Raw genomic sequence first — 21727 nt, 5'->3', positions numbered from 1 at the left:
CAAAATAGAAGTTCTACATGCTGAAGCATTCTTTTCCTTTTGGTGGAATTTTTAAATACTTATCAGGACTACGATGCTCAGAATATGGTGGTCTTGCCTGTCCCTGCTTGTTTGTTTCTGCAGGTATCAGCTTGCCTTCTAGGTTTCTCTTTTTCTTGGCAAACATAAAAATAAAAATGTTTCTCTGGTCATTCGTGAATTGTCCACTGCTTATTTTGTACATCTCTAATGTATATCTTTGGGGCTTGTTTGTATTCTGTAATCCTGTGTTGAGCCAACTGTTGGCTCAAAGCCAGATTTGTAATGTAAGTGCAGAGTAGCACGCTTAATGGGTCGTCTCAGAATCTGTATGTGTTCCGGAGTCTGAAAGCAGAGTAAAGAGGAGCAGTAGAAATGGTGCTCAGTTAATGTTTTTGCCCTAAAGCTGATGCATTGCAGATAGTTTGGTGGTGGGATTTTTTTCTTTAAGTTTCAGAACCACAGCTGGTACACAACAGTTAAAAGGGCAACAGTCATATAGAGGGAAGGACTCTACTTCACCTTCCATTTTCAAATTAGCAACATATTGTGTGCTATATTTTTAATTTTTTAATTATGAAGCTTCTGTGCTATTGTAAAGGATTACACATCGCCACAGAGGATCCACTAACTATTCAGGCACAGTACCTTTACTTGTGGGGGCTTGCAAGGTCAGTGGCCAGTTCAGTGTACTAGTGATTAGGAAAGCTTGCTGCGAGCCCTTTCTCCCAACACCTTTGAGCTGCTTGCTCCTTTGGGGCTTCAGGGAGAACATAACTTTCAGGTTGTTGCATTGGAGTGCAAACCAACCTTGCAAGGTAGAAAACATAAGGTTCATAAAGTATTTAAAAAAATTTAAGTACAAGGCACTGTTCTTTAGTACCACCAACCCCTTAAGTTGTCTAAATGAAAACAACCAAAATTTTATCATTTTCATTGCATAAATTTCAAAAGAACATACTGTACAAATTTAAAACCAAACTCAAAGACTCTAAAATCATGATTCAAATCAGTTCTATGATGAAGTTAAAATATAAAGCATTCAGAGACTTAAGACAGTTAAGAATCAAACCCATAGAAAATAAGCTAGCTATCAAGTTCTGTACTTACAAAATAGCATGATTGTAGCACACACACTGGGTTCAATATAATAAATAACAGGCTTGGATTACATATCAAAGCAAGTAAACATGCTGCATAAAGCTGTTGCTTGATGTTTAGCTGACCCATTGTTCTGGCTAGTCTTATATCCCATGATCCCTTACTGGATGGCTCAGCTCTTTTAACCAATCAGATGGCAGCCTCTCTCATCTAGCTAATTGGTAACTTCTGCAAGAATAACAGGTCAGATATGCTAGTTACAAGCCAGCTGTGGCCAGTTTACATACTATGTAAATTCAAGCAGACCTAACCTCTCACCACAATCCCAATATTCTCACCACAATCCTAATACTGTATTCCCCTTTATTTCAAGGCCAAAGATAAAACTCCTTGCACCCACCAAGGTAGGCTTGCTAATTAGAAGGTCCATTCTTTTATCTCATCCAGTTCATTTTGGTGTTTTTTGGTAGAGTTGAAGGAATGATTAATCCATACATTGCTAATTTCCTCATAGCTATTATGTGGAGTATAAATACAGTAAAGAATTAAATAAATGTTAACACAACATTCACTTTCCTGATGTCTACTTGAGACCTCTAGCTATATATTTTTTCTAGCATTTTTTTACTGTAAAGAAATACTATCTTATGATTAATAAATGGGCAATTTAGAATTATTAGATTTTTAAACATAATGACTGAAATCATGTTGCATAGTAAGAGTATGCCGTTGAATCAGTGGGAAGTTGGTGAGTCAAGTTCCATTGTTTCAAATGGGCCTACTCTGGTTGTGGCTTACTTTGGTGTAGGAAGTTGCAACCAAAGTAGACCCATTTGAATCAGTGAAACTTACTGACTTGACAAATCCCCTCTAGTAAAAACACTCTTTAAATATCTCACTTAACAATCCTAATAGGCCTTTAAAACTTATTAGGCAGTTCTAACTTGATGACACATAACAGCAAGCATGTGAATATTTTCTGATTTATCAGCATCCTTATTGTAGAACTTGGAACCGAGTTTAGAACTCAGAATGAGGTCTGACCGATGCTGATGGAGAAACGCTGCTTCTTTAAACTTTACTGTGAGACCAAGAGCAATGTGAAACATCATTGGATTGTTGCGCCTTAGGAAGAAAGACTAACCTTTTCCTCCTGTGCTCCAGGTCAGGGTCTTATGAATATACAGTATATGCCAAAGCTCATATCTAGCAGTGTAACAATTATGCTGGTTGGTCACATTCCCTCTTATGCCAGCTGCTTTCTATGGATGGATGTCAGGACCACAGCACAGAAGAGTGGTAGCTTGTTCTTTGCAATCCTGATCACTGCCCCCACCCACCCTTGGCTCCTGTTTTAAAAATTAAAAGTGATTTTCCAATATTTAATGTACTGTTTCATTTGGCATTTAGACTTGTGGTCTCATTCTCCTTTTGTAGACATAGCATTTGCATTATTGTTGAAATTAATGTTGTTACTCTATGTGTAAGTCTCATCCTTTCTGAGATGTTTTTGAATGATTACATTTGTTTTGTGGGAAAGAGGTGCTTTATAAATATTAAGTACATATTTACAGCCATAATTTTCAAGGAGTTGCTATAAAACTGATAAAAAACAGATGAAAATTGGCAGGGTCCTCTAACAGTACAGTATAAGCATTAGAGCTGTATAGCCTGTTTCTTCAATGTCACAGTGTGTTATCTAGAATTTCTGGTGTATAGACAGTACTCTAGGTTGGAAATAGGATTGTTGACAGTGAAGTCTGAGGAATGTTAAATGCTGGGAGTACTGACAGTTGCAGTTGCTTTATGCAGCATTATGAATGCAATTATCACTGTCAGTACTTTGTACATTTAATATTACTCCTGTAAAAGTATATTTATTAATCTTTAAGATGCTGCCATAGTTTAAGGTTTCTTTGTTGCTTTTATAGAAACAGACTTAAAAGAGTTACCCCTTGTAGAAGCTGAAAAGCATTTTTTTAAATATTTAGGATTTTACTCCCCAAGAGAAATTTGTTTTGATTTATTATATGATTTTGTGACATATAAGTCACAGATGGTATGACAGCCCATCCACCTACCCCTTCATAGAAAAAATAATAAACATTATCTGTCTCTTAGCATCTCCTTTATAGTTGGTGTTTCAGCTTAAGCAAATATAATATGTCTGACATATTATAGTGGGTGTTGCTATTTGTTAGTTGAGAGCATTATGAGTGGAAAACTTAAGGTGGGGAAAATCTTTTTCAGCTTTCATATTATGATGTCCTGTGTGGTATTAATTTAGCAATACAGGTATTTAACACTGCTTATGGTTTTCAATCTACAGTATATATTAATTTCTGACCATCTCTTCTGTGACAAAATGATGTGAAAACCATTTTCTGGAATCTCTTGAAAGACCATCTTGTTAAAAACACATTTCTTACTGTTTGTCTGTGCAAGTCCATAAACCATTTTTAAAGTATTTTGTTCTTAGTATCTGGAATGTGCCTCTGCACGCAGTCTGTTTTAAGAATCATCTGGCAAATATCAGTTCAACCTCAACAGAGGAAACACCCCTCTATGTGAAACAAATGGTACTTCCTGCTTTCATAAACAGTCATGTGCATAGTTTAGCAAGGCCCAATGCCTCTGGAGCTTTTTCTTTTATAGCACCATTGAATCTGCCTCTGCAGAAGTACAGTGAATTTTGTGGCTTAATTTGGAACAAAGGGGATTAGTGAAAAAAATCTCTATTTAATAAGGCATCGAAAAACAAGGGCAGGCAGTCTTTGGTTGTGAATATTTTCTGATTTTTCCAGAAATCAAGCAGAAGATTGAGCTGCTGATGTCAGTTAACTCTGAGAAGTCGTCCTCTTCAGAAAGGTACAGCTACACCTCCTGCATGAACAATTAATGGTGTAATATTGCTAAGACTGCAGCACAGGGTATTTTTTTCTTGTTTGCTGATTATGTTGATTTATTGCATGCTTGCTGTCGTAATGTAGTAATTGAATCTGTGTTTCTGGTTGAGCTTTGTGACATATGTAAGGGCTTATTGTTTCTTTTCATTTTTTAAGAAAATGAAGTCTAATCTGCATAGCATGCAAATTTATAATACAGTATTCTAGTACATATGTATATTTATACTGTTACTGCATTGTGTGTGTGTGTTTTCCACTAGTGAAAAGCATCTTGATTTTTAAAATTCAGTTTGAAAGATGTTTTGTATGGATTTCTCAATGGTATTACTTAAAAATTGCCATTATTTTTGAATTTATTCTAGCAAAAATTAGAATCGGTTAAAAGCTTTATGTTGTGTTGAAAGGGAGTGTCCTTTGCTAATAGCTTAGGAATTGCAAACCTATGAATTAGTCACATTCTGTGAGAGAGATGTGATGCTGCTTCAAGTCTGTGCTAGGAAATGGAGCAGTCACTGCATGCAGTAATGGTTCATACCTGCAGGTAAGGACAAAATGACTCAGAAGTGTTTTTAGAGCAATCATTTTATCTGTCAATCAGTTTCTAATATTCATACATTACAGCTTTAATGTTATATATTTATGTAATATTTTGGCTTTCTCGGTAGGCAGTACAGCTAACAAATCTGTCCAACCATTTCATGCTTTAAAATCATTTTTGCCACATGTGTATAGTAAATAAAATATATTTAATATGTAAAAATAGAACTCTTTTTTAAAAATGCAGGTATTATCATAAATTATATGTAATTCTACCTTTGGCAGCCATTGCCTTTATTGAAGATGATGGCATAATTAATTTAGTAAATCCAAATGGTACTTTTATGTTGAATGATCATCAAAATGTACAAGAGAGAACACAGTTACAGTGTACTCGATGTATCTTAACTGATCAGGAGGACATACGACACATAATTAAAACGGGATCTCTACTGGGTGATATATGTGTATTTTTAAAATAGGAGTAGCTTTACTAGATTTATGAGTGAAAAAAGGAAAAGCATTTACTAAAATTCAGAAAAGACAGACTTCATGTTAGATTTTTAGGACAAAATATCATAGCAATGAAAATGCATAAAATGGTGTGTGGGGTGGGGTACACCAATAAAGGAAACACAGTGTGTGTATCTGTTTTAAAGAGTACAGTTCCAGAATCTAAGAAATCCAAAGAACATGCTTATTGTTTTGCCACAGAAGCATAAGCTCAGAATTAAAATGCTGATTGTGTTCAGTTTTTCCATCGCTAACCTGGTTCTATATGAGCTATAAATGATATGCCAATAAAATGGTGGTGGTGATGACGTGAGGGAAGAGGCTGGAGATGAAAATAGCAAGGGAAAGAATGCCAACTGTGATTTTAGGTTTTCTCTTAAGGAAGGCACAAATACTGGGGTGATGCCAATTTTAGCATTGTTCTTTGCTAAATATGTATATTATGAGAGAGCTAATGGCTCACGCTGCTCAGAAATGTATTTTAACTCTAGGCTCAAAATTGGCAGTTGATTAGAATTAATCTGCCTTCTTAATGCTTAAATACCCATGATTAGAGAAGGAAGAAGGAAGTTATATTTTTCTGGTGGACTGTGAAAAATGTCCTTGAATGAGAAGGGTGGAAGACTATATATGCATTTATATGGAGTGTAAGGATACATTTGAAAAACAGACATATGTTGGAAATGCAAGATACAGGTATTGCAGAGATAGTTTATGTTTTGATGTCATTATATAATGGCATATAAAAATTGGGGAGCAGAAAAGGAACATCTTGTTTGTAATTTCCTGATTTAAAGTGATTGTCAATCGAGACTGACGTTTTGATAAGTCTGGGTTGTGTATGTTATAAATATACAGTAAAGTATGCTGCTCACTATAGTAAGTAATCCTGTATTTGATTCTTCATAACATTTATAAATTATCTGGGGAAAGTATGCCAATATTTTCCTTTTGGCTACTACATTGGAAACCTGAAGTTGGAGTTAGTGCAAGGTGAATGTAAACAATGAAAAACTTGCAAGTTCATATTAAGGTGTGATGATTTAAAGTGCTACTGCACAAACTGAAAACCTCAAGAAGACTTCTGGGTCTCTGTGCAGGCACACAAATGGGGAGGCCTATGCATGTGCAGAACATCTTTGGCCCAGGCACTTTGGACTTGTTCACATTTCCGAGCATGACCCCAGACAATTCATAATACCAATTTGTTCATATTCACCATGCCTTCATGTGTGTGGGTAGTGGGTAGGAGCCAAAAATGAACTTGTGTTGGTTGAACGTGAATCCAGTAGAATTTGGAGGGAGGCAACTGACACACACCCAGTGCAGACTCTGCATCCTCAAGATCAGCTGCAGAAAACAGGGAACCCCCTGCAGAGCTGGTTGTGGGGAGGGGGGAAAGCTTCCTCTGTACATGCCATTGCAGTTTTGCATTCAGTTCTGTGTGTGCAATTATCCGTGTGTTAATCACCATACTATACTTAGGCTTGTTCATTCAGTTACATGGATTTTCAGGAACTGTTTCTGTTATCCTAAATTAGTTGAGATCCAATTGAGAGGTTTGTTTTCTTGCAAAGCACTAAAAAAGTATAACACATTAATATTATAGGCTGCATAAGTATCTCAAAAAGCTGAGGGAGTTAATCAGGAATGTTTAAATTAACATCAGTATGCTAGTTAGTTTATAAGTAAAGCACACAACATAGCTTTGTTGTTATATTTGAACAGATTTGAATTTTTAATTAAAAATTATTTTTCTTGCAATGTTGTAAGATATGTATCCTCAGTAGTATGCAGCTTTCCTAAATTGTTTACATTGGAGAAAAAGAAAGAAATACTGAAAGCTAATGCAGATAGGGGACGACAGAGGATGAGATGGTTGGACAGTGTCATCGAAGCAACCAACATGAATTTGACATAACTCCGGGAGGCAGTGGAAGATAGGAGGGCCTGGCGTGCTCTGGTCCATGGGGTCACGAAGAGTCGGACATGACTAAACGATGAAAAACGAATGCAGATACTGTATTAACATTTTTAAAAACTGCATGAAAATGGTATTTGACTGTGTTTATTAACATGTTAGTAATTGATTTTATGAAAAAAATGCAATTTAATCTTTTTCTAATAGAATAACAAAACCATAGAAAGGCATGATGGTAGAATTTCTGTTATGCAAAATTTCCAAACTCCCCCATTGCTGCACATATGAGCAGCAAAAAGATGCTTGTTCAAAACCAGTCCTTACTGTTTACTGGATATCTTCTCATGATTTTGTGTACTGATCATGACACATTTCTTCCTAAAGTCCCCTTAGCCTTTCCCACATTAAACTAAACATATTTTTATGTGCTTGTAACTTAGTGTTTGACATACCGTACATTTTTAATCCCAGTTTTTTTATTGATAACATTTAAGAAAAGGACACAATTGCTGAGAAGGTAAAATAATAAAACTAGAAATATTGCATTGTTATTTTCAAAAGAAGAGAGAAGGAAAAATATCTATACATAAGCTTTGATAAAATGCTTCCGAATATTTAAAAATATATCCATATATAGTTGTTGTCTGTAAGCCATACATTCACATATCAACAGTGTTTAAAATCCTCTATCCTTTGTGCTACTGAGGATGGTATCTTTCCAGTGCCGTAATATAAATCTTTTAGCAACAGTAAGGGCACAGAGAGTTCATTTGCACTAGCTGATGATTAATCTTCAGGAAGCAGGTACATGAGTTAAAAGTACATAAGCATCAACAAAGATGAAAGAGTTGTTGAATTCAAAATTAATTCAAGTGTTAACTTGTCCCCCAAAAAGCTTATAGCAGGACACGATCAACACCATTTGGATGATTTCTTCAAACTTTTCCTAAAAAGACATTGTGTGTCCAATATACCTTAAACTTTTTTTTTACTGTATAAGTCATAGTTTAAGATCCATAGGTACATTGGGTATACTAGTTAATGTCATTTTCTGTTGATTTATTAGGCAATATAGAGCGAGCCATTTCCCCATTCCATTAATCTCTTAAGAACTTCTGTGCCATATTTATTAACTGCCAACAAATATTTAGGGACAAATAATGTGGGCTTCTTTTCCTAGACTGATTTAATAAACATTTCCAAAAATTTAGGAGAGACCAAAGCACTCAACTGAAAGTGACAAGTTGTAATCAGCCTTCAAAATGGAAAATGGAAAAAAAACCCGTCATGTCCACTTAGTTGATCTAAGATAAAAATCGTTTCATCTGTCCTAAACTTCCATTAAAAAAAACTTATTTCCCACTTCCAAATCTGAGTTTGGAATAATATTAATATTAAGTATTAGATAATTTTAAAATTTAGAAAGTGAGAATGGATCAAATAGCATCTGTAATGATAATATATGCCACGTCTCTCTTGCAACTGAAGCTGTTGGGTGGGGGATTGGAGTTTATTTCAACATATATAATCCCCAGAGCTGACCATTTAGAAAGAGATACTAGACAAGAGGATTCCAAAAGTACCCTGGATGGATAATTTAAATGAGAAACACAGTTCCAGTAGTTAGTAAGTAGGCTTGATGATATAGTCTAGACCAGGAATGGAGAATCCACCTTCACTATATATGAGTTGCATCCTAATTAAACAAATCTGAGATAATGTGGAACCCCACATAAATTACTAATTTCCTATTTGAACATTCATGTGGGGTTCCACACTATCTCAAATTTGCTAGGTATTTGAAGAGGGATTGCATGCAGGATATGCAGGATAATTTTGTTTCCTTCAGTTGTACTGTTTTTTCCTCCAAAAATGGATATGAATTGCTTGTTCATTTCTGTTGATTCATTTATTTGTTTTACTTTCATGAATGTTTATATCCTAATTCCATAAAAGAAAATGTCGCTTTAAATAAGGTTTAAAATCACTTGAAGAATGTAGAACTCCTTTGCCTTTTTCCCATTTTATAAAGGTGACTGTAAAGGATGTGTATTTTTAGTGAACAAATGAGGAGCACTGTTTATGATAAATGGAGTGTTCATAGTGTTTCTTTTATGATTAGAGATGGGCACGAATTAAACAATGAATCATCAAATTTGTTCAAAAATTGCTAATTCATTTATTCATATTTGTACAAATATGAACACAAATCAATGAATTTTTAGTGATTCTTGATTTCATGGATTCATTTGGCTATAAAGTGCCCCCCAGGCACCTAGAGACACAAAAATTATAAGAAAGCGTCCTCGGACTATCTTCTACAATCCCTCACAGTCTGGTGAATATTGGGTTTCAGATGTTCAAGTTATACACCCACAAAAAGCCCACCCCCAAGAAAGTTGCCCCTAGGCACCTAGAGACACCAAAGTCACAAAGAAGCTTCTACTGACTCTCAACTACAATCCAAGTTTGGTGAAGATTGAATTTCCCCAAGCCAGCTGCTAAAGAGCATTTTCTGGGGGGACACTTTGCGGATGTATAACTTGGATGGTTTGTAGAGGAGAGTCAGCAGAAGCTTCTCACTGGTTTTTGTGTCTCTAGGTGCCTGGGGGGGGGGAAATTTCTTGGGAGGGGCTCTTTGTGGGTGTATGGACATCTGAAACCCACACTTTACCAAACATGCAGGTCTTGTAGAGGTGAGTCAGGAGAAGCTTACCTGCAAATTCAGTGTCTCTAGTCTAGGTGCTTGGGGTGTGTGTTTTATAGCATTTTAAATAAAAAAAACCAAATTGACAAAACAGTTCATTAAAAAAATGTAAATTCATGATTCATCAACCTTGATGAATCACAAATCAAATCGAATCACAATTTTTCTTATTCATGCCCATCTCTAGTTATGATTTTTCCCTTACATTGCTATTGAAATTTGGTAGTAAATATTCCTTGCAAATAATTTTTTTTGTAAGATAAACTCTGAGCCAAACTTTAGCAGTTGGCGTTCATGCATGTATCTAAAATATCACACATTCTTCAACAGCCATTTGTCAAAGCATTGTGGTTACTCCTTCATCCAAAGGGAATAGTAAGGAGAGACATAGTTTTCCTGTATTCTTATCTGTGTAAATAACTTGATGGTTATAATTCCCTGAAGATTACACCTGTCATAGGGCTGCATCTTCCATCCTTTGTTGGAAGGGAATAATTGCAGTTATATGGCGGTCTGCTCTTCTAGGGTGAGTAGGGGCTTCTTCTGGACAACACCATAAGAAGCATTCAGCTTTGCTGTTGTCTGGCTCCCATCTCCTGCTCATTCTACCCAGTCCTCCTTCTCTTGCTGCATCTGCTGTATATGTCTATATTATTGCTACCACCCCTGCTGTTTTTAATCAGCCTAACTTAGCATGGGGCAGCAACATCAGTATTTGTATAGACATTCCCTCTCAGGGTGTTCAAGCATCACTGAGAAGAATTCTGTATGATGACTCTTAGCATTTGCTGTGGAGGGGACTAACCAAGTGCAGCTGGAGGAGTGGAAATGGGAGACAGAATAGGTAGAAAGGAAACAACATATGAAGACCCTGGGCCTGGAAAGAATGCTTTGATGGCCAGATTATTGTTTAACAAGATGAAAAAGTGTAAGAATGTAAGTATTGTGCAATTGTCCTAGCTGATCCTCTTTTTCATCAAGGAGTTGCATCGATTCTCCATTTGGTTTCCTCCAGTTTAGTTCAGCATTTTATAAGTATTTTGGAAAACAAAAATGAAGTATTCAAACATTTTTTTCCAACATTGAGGACATCTTTTGATGAGTAGCTAGGTTCTCTTAGTCATAGCTACTGTTTGCTAAATCAGCTGTTAATATTTCGTGTGTAATGCATCTAGAGTTGGAAAAGTAGGAGTAAACTACATGTTTCCAGTTTAATATTAATTTTTTTCAAAATTGAATCCATCTTCTTTGTATCGTAATGATAGTACAAGTTAGAGCTGATTGGCTAATTAGAACTGATTGGTGAAATTGGTGAGGCTATGCTATTTGGCACCCTTGTGTGTGTTTGTAAAATGAAAACACCTTATTGCAAAATATAGAACATTTTGTTATCATTAATCTGTGGAATTTTTAAATGCACAAAAACCACTTTATAAATGCAATTTTTGCCTGTCACGTAAGTTAGGTTAAGAGACAGCTGGAGCAAAGCCACCTGCTGAAGTTCAGTTGCTTGAGACAAGATTTGAAACTATAGCTTTCACAGTTAAGTCAAGCCTGATGACCTACACATTATAATGGATCACAGGACATTTACATGTTTTGCTTCAAAACTGATAATTGATTCAGAATGCCAGAAGGAAACAAGGCAAACACTTGGGGGGAAGCACATGAGTAAGACATACTGTGGTGCCTCGCTTTACGATTGCCCCGCATAATGATGAATCCACTTAACGACGATCTTTTTGCGATCGCAATTGCGATTGCAAAACAATGGTCTAAATGGGGGAATTTCGCTTTGCGATGATCGGTTCCCTGCTTAGGGAACTGATTCTTCGCAAAATGACGTTTTTCTAACAGCTGATCGGCGGTTTCAAAATGGCTGCCGGGTAATTAAAATGGCTCCCCACTGTGTTTAGGGACGGATTCCTCGCTATACAGGCAGCGAAAATGGCCGCCGCATGGAGGATCTTCGCTGGACAGTGAGTTTTTACCCCATTGGAACGCATTGAATGGGTTTCAATGCGTTTCAATGGGTTTTTTTTAATTTCGCTTTACGATGTTTTCACTTAACGGCAATTTTCCTGGAACGGATTATCGTCGTTAAACGAGGCACCACTGTAGTATCTTATAGACTGAAAGGAACTGTCACAGTAAGGCAAGAGATAATATCTCACAAAAAAAACACACCATCTAGCAAATGGCTGAGATAATGCTATAGAAATAGTCTGTTTCTAGTAAAAAAATTAGCCTATTTTAAAATTTTATTTTGTTTTAAATTTTACCTGTATTTCATATGCATCTGTAATTTTAAATTGCATGACACACTGATACATATAAAGAAAGAAATTTGAGAAGAGAATTTTTTTACTTATATTCAGGTTATTTATTGTCTTAAGACTTGTATTTCAATGGTTTAGACTCTATTTTTAATTGTTAATAATTGAACTTTTCCAAATCATTGAAAAGAGCCCGAAAAAACCCGCAACAACCATTGAATATTGCTTTTTGGTGGAATAGGTATACTGTAATAAGTTGCTTCTGAATTTAATGATTCAGGTGTCCATGTACTGTACCTTCTATTTTCCTTCTCATTGACACCTTGAGAATGAAGCTCTCCTATGAACTTGCAGCTTTCTGTACATGTACCACATGAACATTGGGGTATATGTACAGAAGATTCTCCAACATTAAAGTGATTAGCCCAATGTTTCTTATACAGAACTTTCTTTGCATATAGGAATTCCCATGTCTGTGGTTATGTGTGCCCTGACATATACTAAGAACTGCTGGGTGAGGATGCATCTGTAATTCCATAAGGTTACCTCATAGCTGAGTCAAGTACAATCTTCCATGTTCCTTCTCCATTAGACTGTCTTTTGCCTCAATGTGTCTAATCACTTTTAACCCAGTAGCTGTAGACATAATTTAGTTGCAGGCAGTATTGGAGAGCTGTACAGTATTATGGAGAGAGAGCTGTATATGGCTTTGATAGAATGCAAATTACAACCAGAGATTCTGGTATTGTAATTTTCATGAGCAGATTCTAAAGCTGGGCAGGCAGCTTTGAAAACTAAGTAGTATCTTGCTTTGTTGGATAATGTGGGCACTGAAAAGGATATACTGTATTGCCAAGATCCCAAGCTACATCTGTAGTTGATACATGGGTGAACTAGGAGAGCAAGATACGTTTTTGGTAAACATTTTTCTTTTCTAAGTTGTATTGCATAAATGTCTTTCTGTATTTGGCTCTGTTTGCTTCGCACTTCCATGGCTTATCCTCAGAATTTTACTACTGTAGATGATATGTTCATCTTGGCCAAACGGTTTTCTTGTTCTCTTGCTGTTCACAACCACTGTTTTTTTCTAGTGGAGTTTTTAAAAATAGTGTTTCCTTTTTCTGTTTTGCAATATTATCTGTGTTTACTTTCGATACACATTTTCCCATTTCCCCCTATTAGTTTTGAAATCATCAAATTAATGATTTCTTTTTCTACTTGTCTGACTTTCTGCTTAACATTTTCATGTATGACTATTGTTAAAACCTCGGTGAAGTTTTTTTGGAATGAATAATGATAGCTAGAATCAAAATTCAGACATTCAAACAGATGTTTGTGCTGAAACCTGTCATTGGCTAGAATCCTTTTGGTCTAACTACATGGGCTTAAATGGCAATGATGTTAAATTTAATTTGATTTAATTTAATTTAAAGCTTCCTATCTCTTCCTCTGGTTCTGAGGCTCCCTAGGGAGCCCGTTTGACCCTGTGAAGGTTTGGGGAGTCTAGGGATGGGGGAGCCTTTAATATTTGAAAATCACCACAAGGGTGGATTTTAAAATTTTGATTTCTTAATGATTTAAATAAACTGATTTTAAAGATCATTGATTTTTATCTACCCTGATTGCTACCAGATTGCCACTGATAGGGTAGGGATTAGAGGCAGGGGTATTTGTATTCATGTACGAATATGAATATCCCCCCTAGTAAAGGTTCCCTTTGACAATTTTTGTCCAGTCGTGTTCGACTCTAGGGGGCGGTGCTCATCCCCGTTTCCAAGCCATAGAGCCAGCGTTTTGTCCGGAGACAATCTTCCGTGGTCACATGGCCAGTGCGACTTAGACACGGAACGCTGTTACCTTCCCACCAAAGTGGTCCCTATTTAACTACTTGCATTTGCATGCTTTCGAACCACTAGGTTGGCGGGAGCTGGGACAAGCAACGGGAGCTCACTCCGTCGCGTGGATTCTATCTTACGACTGCTTGGTCTTCTGACCCTGCAGCACAGCCTTCTGTAGTTTAGACCGCAGCGCTACCACATCCCCAGAATATCCCCCACAGGTGCAGATAATGAATGTCTGGCCTCCTGGGGCCAGATCGACCATTGACAGTTCCGTCACTGCTGTGAGCTCCATGGAGCCTTCGTATCTCTCCGTTGCTCACGATGGATTAGCCACTCTGTGACCTGGCAGAGAGGCTTCTCATCCTGCCTTCTGCCAGGACTGGCTAATCCACCATGAGCAACAGAGAAACAGGAAGGCTCCATGGAGCTTGTGGCAGCAGCAGAATCGTGAGTGGTTGGTCTGGCCCCAGGGGGCCGGAACCTCGTTATCTACACTGGTTGAGGGATATTCGAATGCGAATACCCCATCTCTAATACGGACCACCACTAGTGATCCAACAGCATTTTTCAGATATTAAAGCTCTCCCCCATCCCGATACTCCAAAAGTCTTCCTCTGGCCAAAAGGGATCCCTAGGGAGCCTCAAAACCTGAATGGGGAAGATGGGCAGCTTTAAATTAAATTAAATTAAATCTGGGCAGTTTGCAATTTAATTATGCAGAGTACAGTTTGCCCCACCCCTACGAGATTTACCAATCTCGAAAGTATGGAAGGTTGAGTCAACCTCTTCCGTAAAGTATTTAGAATTATTTGGTCTCATCTTTCTTCCTATCACAGATGCTACTTTTATTATAAATCATGGCTGTTGCTTGACGTATAAAACGGATTGTTTGAATGCGCTAAACTTACTGTAGAGATGAGTATAGATTGTGCATTCCAAAAAACATGCAAAGAAGGACATCTGTGTGATTGGTTGAAACCAAAATAAGAGAACCTCTTGAACAAATATTGATTGGTGGTGCAAGATTGCCATTTTGAATGGCTTTCATTCAGGAGTGAGTGTTGTTATCAAACAAATATTGAATATTTGGAAGTTGGAACTATGTTGTGGAATGGCCCTTCTGGCATTCACCTTTGTTATGTTAAATAGTCATGCATTATTCATGTTGTAGGCTAATGTTGAGAGGCGGAGCCAAGAGAGAGATAAAAAAGGCGGAGTCTGAGTGGAGAGAAGAGTCAGTCAGAGTCAGAGTGAGAGAAGAGAGTAGCGTCAGAGAGAGAGTGTGGAGTCAAGAGAGATAGAGAGATATTTGGGAGATCTGGGGTGTGATTAGCCAGAAGAGTTTACAGTAACTGTAAGATCAAATAGAAGAGTGTTATTGATGATTTAGAAACCTGAAGAAGATATGTATGAATAATCACCAAAACATCTGTAATCAATAAATCTGTTTTATTTAAAAGACAGTGATGCATGGACCTTCCTCTTTCTTTAGAAAAGTACTGTATGTTGATTTAGTGATCAACTGGTGGCAGTGTGTGAAGAGGAGTTTGGTTTTCCTTCATGTGCTCTGTGGTAGGAAGATAACCAGGAGTAACTAAGGGGTAAACGCCACAGTCCTAAATAGCTGAAACTATTCTATCTGTATAGGCTGCTGGTGGGCCTGAGGAGTTTGTCTTAAAAGTAAAAAATACTGGCTGTAGAGAAAAGCATAAATCAAAAGGCTGCTGTTAGTAAAGGATGACATTGATCTACGTTTGTGTCATTCTTATATCTAGCTAGGGTTGTACTGCATCTAGTTTTTGGAAACATAACGGACATCCATAAATAAGGGTCTTGTGCGTCTTGGTTATGATGGAATGCATTAGATTAGGAATTAGAAGGGAGGGAAATTCAGATCCCCCAAATGAACCATCAACAGTCTGTGCTCAATGATGTTAAAGATCTACAGAATGTTTCTAACAGTTCATGGTGAGTTGAAGTTGTAAATTGTCAAAACAAGGATAAGAGCAGAAAGCCAGAGGTGGGGATTTGCCTTTTTTAGCTGCAGCCCATTTAAATTATCCTCGAAGGGGATAATAGGATACATGATATAAGATTAAACTTTCTTGTGGGCAAATTTCAGGAGAGGGAAAAGAGATGTTCCCCAACCCACTTGTGTAGCAGTAAAATGTTGAACATTAGGGAATATTTAAAATTAACTTATGAAGGCCCCACATCTTAACTATAGATGATGATTTATTATGATTATTTATAATGTGCTTTTAAGAATGTGAATTCTCCCAGGAAATTATGAATACAGTGATGCCTCACAAGATGAAATTAATTTGTTCTGCATGTCGTGTCGTATTGTGAAAGTTTCATCTTGTGAAGTGCGGTACTAACGGTTGTGCGATTTAAAACAAAAAAATTCATCTTGTGAAGAATGGCCATAGAAAAATTCGTTTTGTGAGTCACCAAAAAATCGCAAAACGCTTTGGTTTTACGAGTTTTTCGTTGCGTGAGGCATTTGTCTTGCGAGGCATCACTTGTACATTGTTCTAATCATTACTTGGCATAATAAGTTACAACTAAAACAGGTCCTATGGTTGTTGTGGGTTTTTCGGGCTCTTTGGCCATGTTCTGAAGGTTGTTCTTCCTGACGTTTCGCCAGTCTCTGTGGCCGGCATCTTCAAAGGACTGGAGTAGGAACTCAGTCCATGCTCTGAGTTCCTACTCCAGTCCTCTGAAGATGCTGGCCACAGAGATTGGCTTTCTTGTATTTTTGTACATACATATGTGATGCCTGTATGAATCTGTGTATAGGTAGGTAGGTAGGTAGGTAGGTAGGTAGGTAGGTAGATAGATAGATAGATAGATAGATAGATAGATAGATAGATAGATAGATAGATACATACATACATACATACATACATACATACATACATACATACATACATACATACATACATACAGTGGTGCCCCGCATAGCGAGGTTAATCCGTTCCAGATTAATCCTCGCTATGTGAAATCATCGCTAAACGGAATGTAAAAGCCCATTGGAACGCATTAAACATCGTTTAATGCGTTCCAATTGGCCCTAAACTTACCGTTCAGCGAGGTTTCCTCCATAGCAGCAGCCATTTTCGCGCCCTCGGTAAGCGAGGGGAGGGCGCGAAAACGCTGCATGCGAACATTTCGGGCATCAGGCAGCCATTTTAGAACCGCCAAACAGCTGATCGCCTGACTCTGTGGGAGGTTTGGGGAGTCGGCAGCAAGAGGAGGAGAAGAGGGAAAGTGGGGGGGGGAGGACGTGCGAACGCGCGGCTTCCCTCCCTTCGCCTGCCTGCCTTGCAGCCTGCTTTCGTCCCTGGGGACGGCAGGAGAAGGACGAGGAGGAAGAGAGGAGGAAGAGGACGCGTGAACGCACGGCGTCCCTCCCTTCGCCTGCCTGCCTTGCAGCCTGCCTTCGTCCCTGGGGGCGGCAGGAGAAGGACGAGGAGGAAGAGGGAAAGTGGGGGGGAGGACGCGCGAACGCGCGGCTTCCCTCCCTTCGCCTGCCTGCCTTGCAGCCTGCTTTCGTCCCTGGGGGCGGCAGGAGAAGGACGAGGAGGAAGAGGACGCGCGAACGCGCGGCTTCCCTCCCTTCGCCTGCCTGCCTGCCTTGCAGCCTGCCTTCCTCTTCCCGGCCAGCACCGCCCCGCATCACTCTTGCGGCGGCGGCGGCTCCTTCCTGGCACTCTTCGGTAAGCGAGTTTTCTCCATATGGACGGACGCTATGCCTCCGCATTAGCGATCCCGGAGAAGGGATCGCTATGCGAATTCGTCGTTATACGGTGCGCTCGGTATGCGAGGCACCACTGTACATACATACATACATACATACATACATACTGACAATACTGACAATACTGACAATACTTACACTTAAGAGTTAAATATTCCAAAGGCATAATGAACAGAACTTTATATTGTGTGATAGATCTAAATAACAAGAAGAGCAAAACCAGTACAGTACTATTTTCTTAGCACATTTATGGCTACATGGTATCCCAGAAGAACCAAGAAGTCTCAAGTGTTTTGATATTAAAGCCTTTATTTTGCATGAAGCAAAATCCTTAAACAACTTCTTATATGTTAAATGACAGAGTGTGCTGCTGTTTGATGTGAGGAAAATCTTTGACTCATACAGTGGCACCTCGATTTACAAACTTAATCTGTATTGGAATTAAGTTTGTACGTCAAAAAGTTCGTAAGGCAAGGCAAACTTTTCCTTAGGAATGCATTGAAAACCATTTAATCCGTATCTGCTATTTTTCCGTTCATATGTCGAGGTGCTGTTCATAGGTAGAGGCATTACAGTGGGACCTCGACTTACGAACATTTCAACATACGAACTTTTCAATTTATGAACGGCTCCGTTCGCAAAAATTGGCATTGACTTGTGAATGGGGTACGAACAAAAAAAGGCAGGAGGAAAGGGCGGGAAATTTTTGCTACAAACAAAAAAAGGCAGGAGGAAAGGGCGGGAAATTCAAATTTCCCACCCTTTTTGCTTTTGGAGGTCAAGGCTCAGTTCGCAAGTCGATGCCAATTTTTGTGAACAGAGCGATTCTCCAAGGGCTTTCCCCCCCAACATCGGAGGAAGCCCTTAGAGACCTCCGAAGGCAGGAAGGCAGGGGGAAAGGGCTGGAAATCCAAATTTCCCGCCATTCCCCCCTGCCTTTTTTCCTCCTGAGGTCTCAAAGGGCTTCTTCCAATGTCGGGGGGGAAAGCCCTTTCAGACCTCCCTGGGGGTGCCCGCCGCCGCGATCGGCGCCTTCCGAGGTCTCAAAGAACTTTCCCCCCGACATTGGAGGAAGCTGTTTGAGACCTCCAAAAGCAAAAAGGCAGGGGGAAAGGGCTGGAAATTTGAATTTGCCGCCCTTTCCCCCTGCCTCTTTGCCTTCGGAGGTCTCAAACGGCTTCCTCCGATGTCAGGATGAAAAGCCCTTTGAGACCTCCGGAGGCAAAAAGGCAGGGGGAAAGGGCTGGAAATTCGAATTTCCCCCCCTTCCCCCCTGCCTTTTTGCCTTTTTTCTTCCCTCGGAACGCATTGATTAATTTTCAGTGCATTCCTATGGGAAATGGTACTTCGACTTAAGACTGTTTCGACTTAAGAATGCAGTCCCAATACTGATTACGTTCTTAAATCGAGGTACCATTGTACTGTAGTTCCCATAGAGAAATCTAACCTTAAGTTTATAATGAAATAACCACAAATGTCTTTTCTGTGCTCACATCATTATTAGTTTTTATTCAACCCCCAAGTGACATTCAATCTTAGTACTTAGTACAACATCCTTTTACAGTTATAACAGCTTTTAAACGTGAAGCATAGCTTGACACAAGTGTCTTGCAGCGATCTACGGGTATCTTCGCCCATTCTTCATGGGCAAAAGCCTCCAGTTCAGTCAAATTCTTAGGCTTGCGCACTGCAACTGCTTTCTTTAAGTCCCACCAGAGGTTCTCAATCGGATTTAAGTCTGGTGACTGCGATGGCCACTCCAAAATGTTCCAGCCTTTCCTCTGCAACCATACTCTAGTGGACTTGGAGGTATGCTTGGGATCATTGTCCTGTTGAAAGGTCCAACGTCTCCCAAGCCTCAGGTGTGTGACGGACTGCATCACATTTTCATCCAATATCTCCTGGTACTGAAGAGAATTCATGGTACCTTGTACACGCTGAAGCTTCCCTGTACCTGCAGAAGCAAAACAGCCCCAAAGCATTATTGACCCTCCGCCATGCTTCACAGTAGGCAAGGTGTTCTTTTCGTCATATGCCTTGTTCTTCCTCCTCCAAACATAGCGTTGATCCATGGGCCCAAACAGTTCTAATTTTGTTTCATCAGTCCACAGAACACTATCCCACAACTTTTGTGGTTTGCCCACATGACTTTTGGCATACTGCAGTTGACTCTTCTTATTCTTGGGAGACAGCAAGGGGGTGCGCCTGGGGGGTTCTGGCATGGAGACCTTCATTACGCAGTGTGCGCCTTATTGTCTGAGCTGAAACTTCTATACCCACATCTGACAAATCTTTTTTCAGTTCCTCAGCAGTCACACGGGGACTTTTCACCACTCTACGCTTTAGGTAGCGCACAGCAGTCGAAGTCAGCATCTTTCTTCCACGACCAGGTAGCATTTCAACAGTGCCCTTTGCCTTGAATTTGTGAATGATGCTTCCTATGGTGTCTCTTGGTATGTTTAACCTCTTTGCAATCTTCTTATAAGCCATTGCCCTTCCTGTGAAGACAAATCACCTCTTCTCTTGTCTTCCTGGACCATTCTCTTGACTTCACCATGTTTGTAACCACACCAGTAAATGTCTAGAAGGAGCTGAGTATCACAGTCCTTTTAAAGCTGCCTAATTGGTGCTTATTATGCTTGATTGGTGCTCGGTGACATCCACAGGTGTTTTCAATACCTGATCGAAAACACCTGAATGAACCTCTCTTCTTCAGAGTGGTAGTCTTTAAGGGGTTGAATAATTGTGGCAATGAAGAAACCACAAAAGAAACATTTACTACTGTATTACATAAACAATTGATGTTATTTTAGTTGCATTTGGTTCTTTAAAACGTCCTTGTAGGATTTCATTCTGAATACAATTCCAAATGTACACTATAGTCCCTAAACCCCTTTACAGCATTGGGGGTTGAATAATTTTGAACACAACTGTAATTACTTAATCTAACTTTTAGGGCCTGTTAAATAATGTATGTTGTTAGTGTGGGTAAAATACCTCAAAATAGTGTTTCGGAGTGAGTGAAAAGCAAAATCTCCAGTCATTGTGTCTACAGCCTATTATATTCATAATTTAAATTTTAGAGTAATACTGAGACAGAGTGTTAGATCAGTGGTTCTTAACGTGGCGATAACGCCCCCCCAGGGGAGTGAAATCATTTTTCGGAGGGGTGGTAGAACGAAAAGGGGCAGTGTGGGGGCGAACGAACAGAAGGGGGCGGTAGGGGGGCGCTGGAGTGAGCCAAACCTGTGAAGGCGGCTGCAGCCGCAGTGCTGGCAGTGGATCCAGTGCTGCCGCCTCCAGACGATCCAGCTTTTTCTGCCTGCCATGTCTCACCTTTCTCCCTTAGGGGAGCACCGAGTGTGGCTCAGGTGGAAGGAAAGGGTCTCTTGGGTCCCTGTCCTCGCCCGGTGAAATGCTGCCTTGCACCCTGGCGAGGAGGGAGAGCAGCCCCATTTGTCCCTCCTGCCTTTCTGCCCACCTTCCCACCAGTTGCAAGGGAAGTGCAGAGAGACACGGGTCGGTTTGGGATGGTGCGGCAGGATTTGTAGGGATGGGGCTGTCTTGGGTCATTCTGGGTGGGTGGGAATTCAGCAGCTTTTCCGGCTTTTCTTGTTGTCCTGTTGTGGCTGGCTGGCTGTCAGGGAGGAAGAAAGTTCACCTGGCTGACTTTAAATGGCTTTGAGGGACGTTGGACTTGAGATCTTCCCCTGTCTTCCGTGTACACGGGTGTGATGTGCCTCTATGTATAAATCCTCTGGGAGAGAAAGCTCTTAAATTGAACTGATAGGGCAAAATCCATGGGTCTGCCATAGAGAGACCTAAGCAAACGCACTGCGGAAAGTCAGCCCCTCCTCTTTCTCCCTGAACCCTGAGGATCCGTTCAGTGAAGGAGAAAAGGGCAGCATGTCAGTGGCTTGAGTATAACAGTTCAAGAAGGGGGTGGCGGGGGCGCTCCACAAGGTTCGGACTACAACTCCCAAATCCCCAGCCCTTGGCCCACCTTTCCACCTATTGCAATGGAAGCGCGGAAAGAAACAGGTTGGTTTGGGTGGCGCGCCATCTCTCATTGAGCTGTTTAGCAGTTCAATTGTTTATTGTTCTGTTGGGTACTTGGAAAGTTGTTTTTAAGGTAATTCATTAC

General features: G+C 39.6%; 1 protein-coding gene across 21 annotated transcripts in view; it reads left to right on the top strand.

The window, feature by feature from the left end:
• SRPK2 (SRSF protein kinase 2) overlaps positions 1–21727 on the top strand; it is a 129215-nt gene that overhangs the window by 44530 nt on the left and 62958 nt on the right. For 6 of the 21 annotated variants that reach the window (XM_020797295.3, XM_073000679.2, XM_073000680.2 and 3 more), the window contains one exon: positions 3924–3987. The exons of 6 other annotated variants lie outside the window; for them this stretch is intronic. In XM_020797295.3, coding sequence (XP_020652954.2) covers positions 3950–3987 — 38 coding nt within the window. In that variant the 5' untranslated portion in view covers positions 3924–3949. Of the gene's footprint in view, positions 1–2360; positions 2419–3693; positions 3988–4073; positions 4567–21727 lie in introns of those variants that run through there. 9 more of the 21 variants (XM_073000684.2, XM_073000675.2, XM_078394341.1 and 6 more) reach the window with 5 other exon arrangements.

Source organism: Pogona vitticeps, chromosome 5 (genome assembly GCF_051106095.1).
Source record: "Pogona vitticeps strain Pit_001003342236 chromosome 5, PviZW2.1, whole genome shotgun sequence".
NCBI lineage: Eukaryota > Metazoa > Chordata > Lepidosauria > Squamata > Agamidae > Pogona > Pogona vitticeps.
Note: the sequence above shows the minus strand (reverse complement) of the source record. Positions and strands in the feature narration are given on the sequence as shown.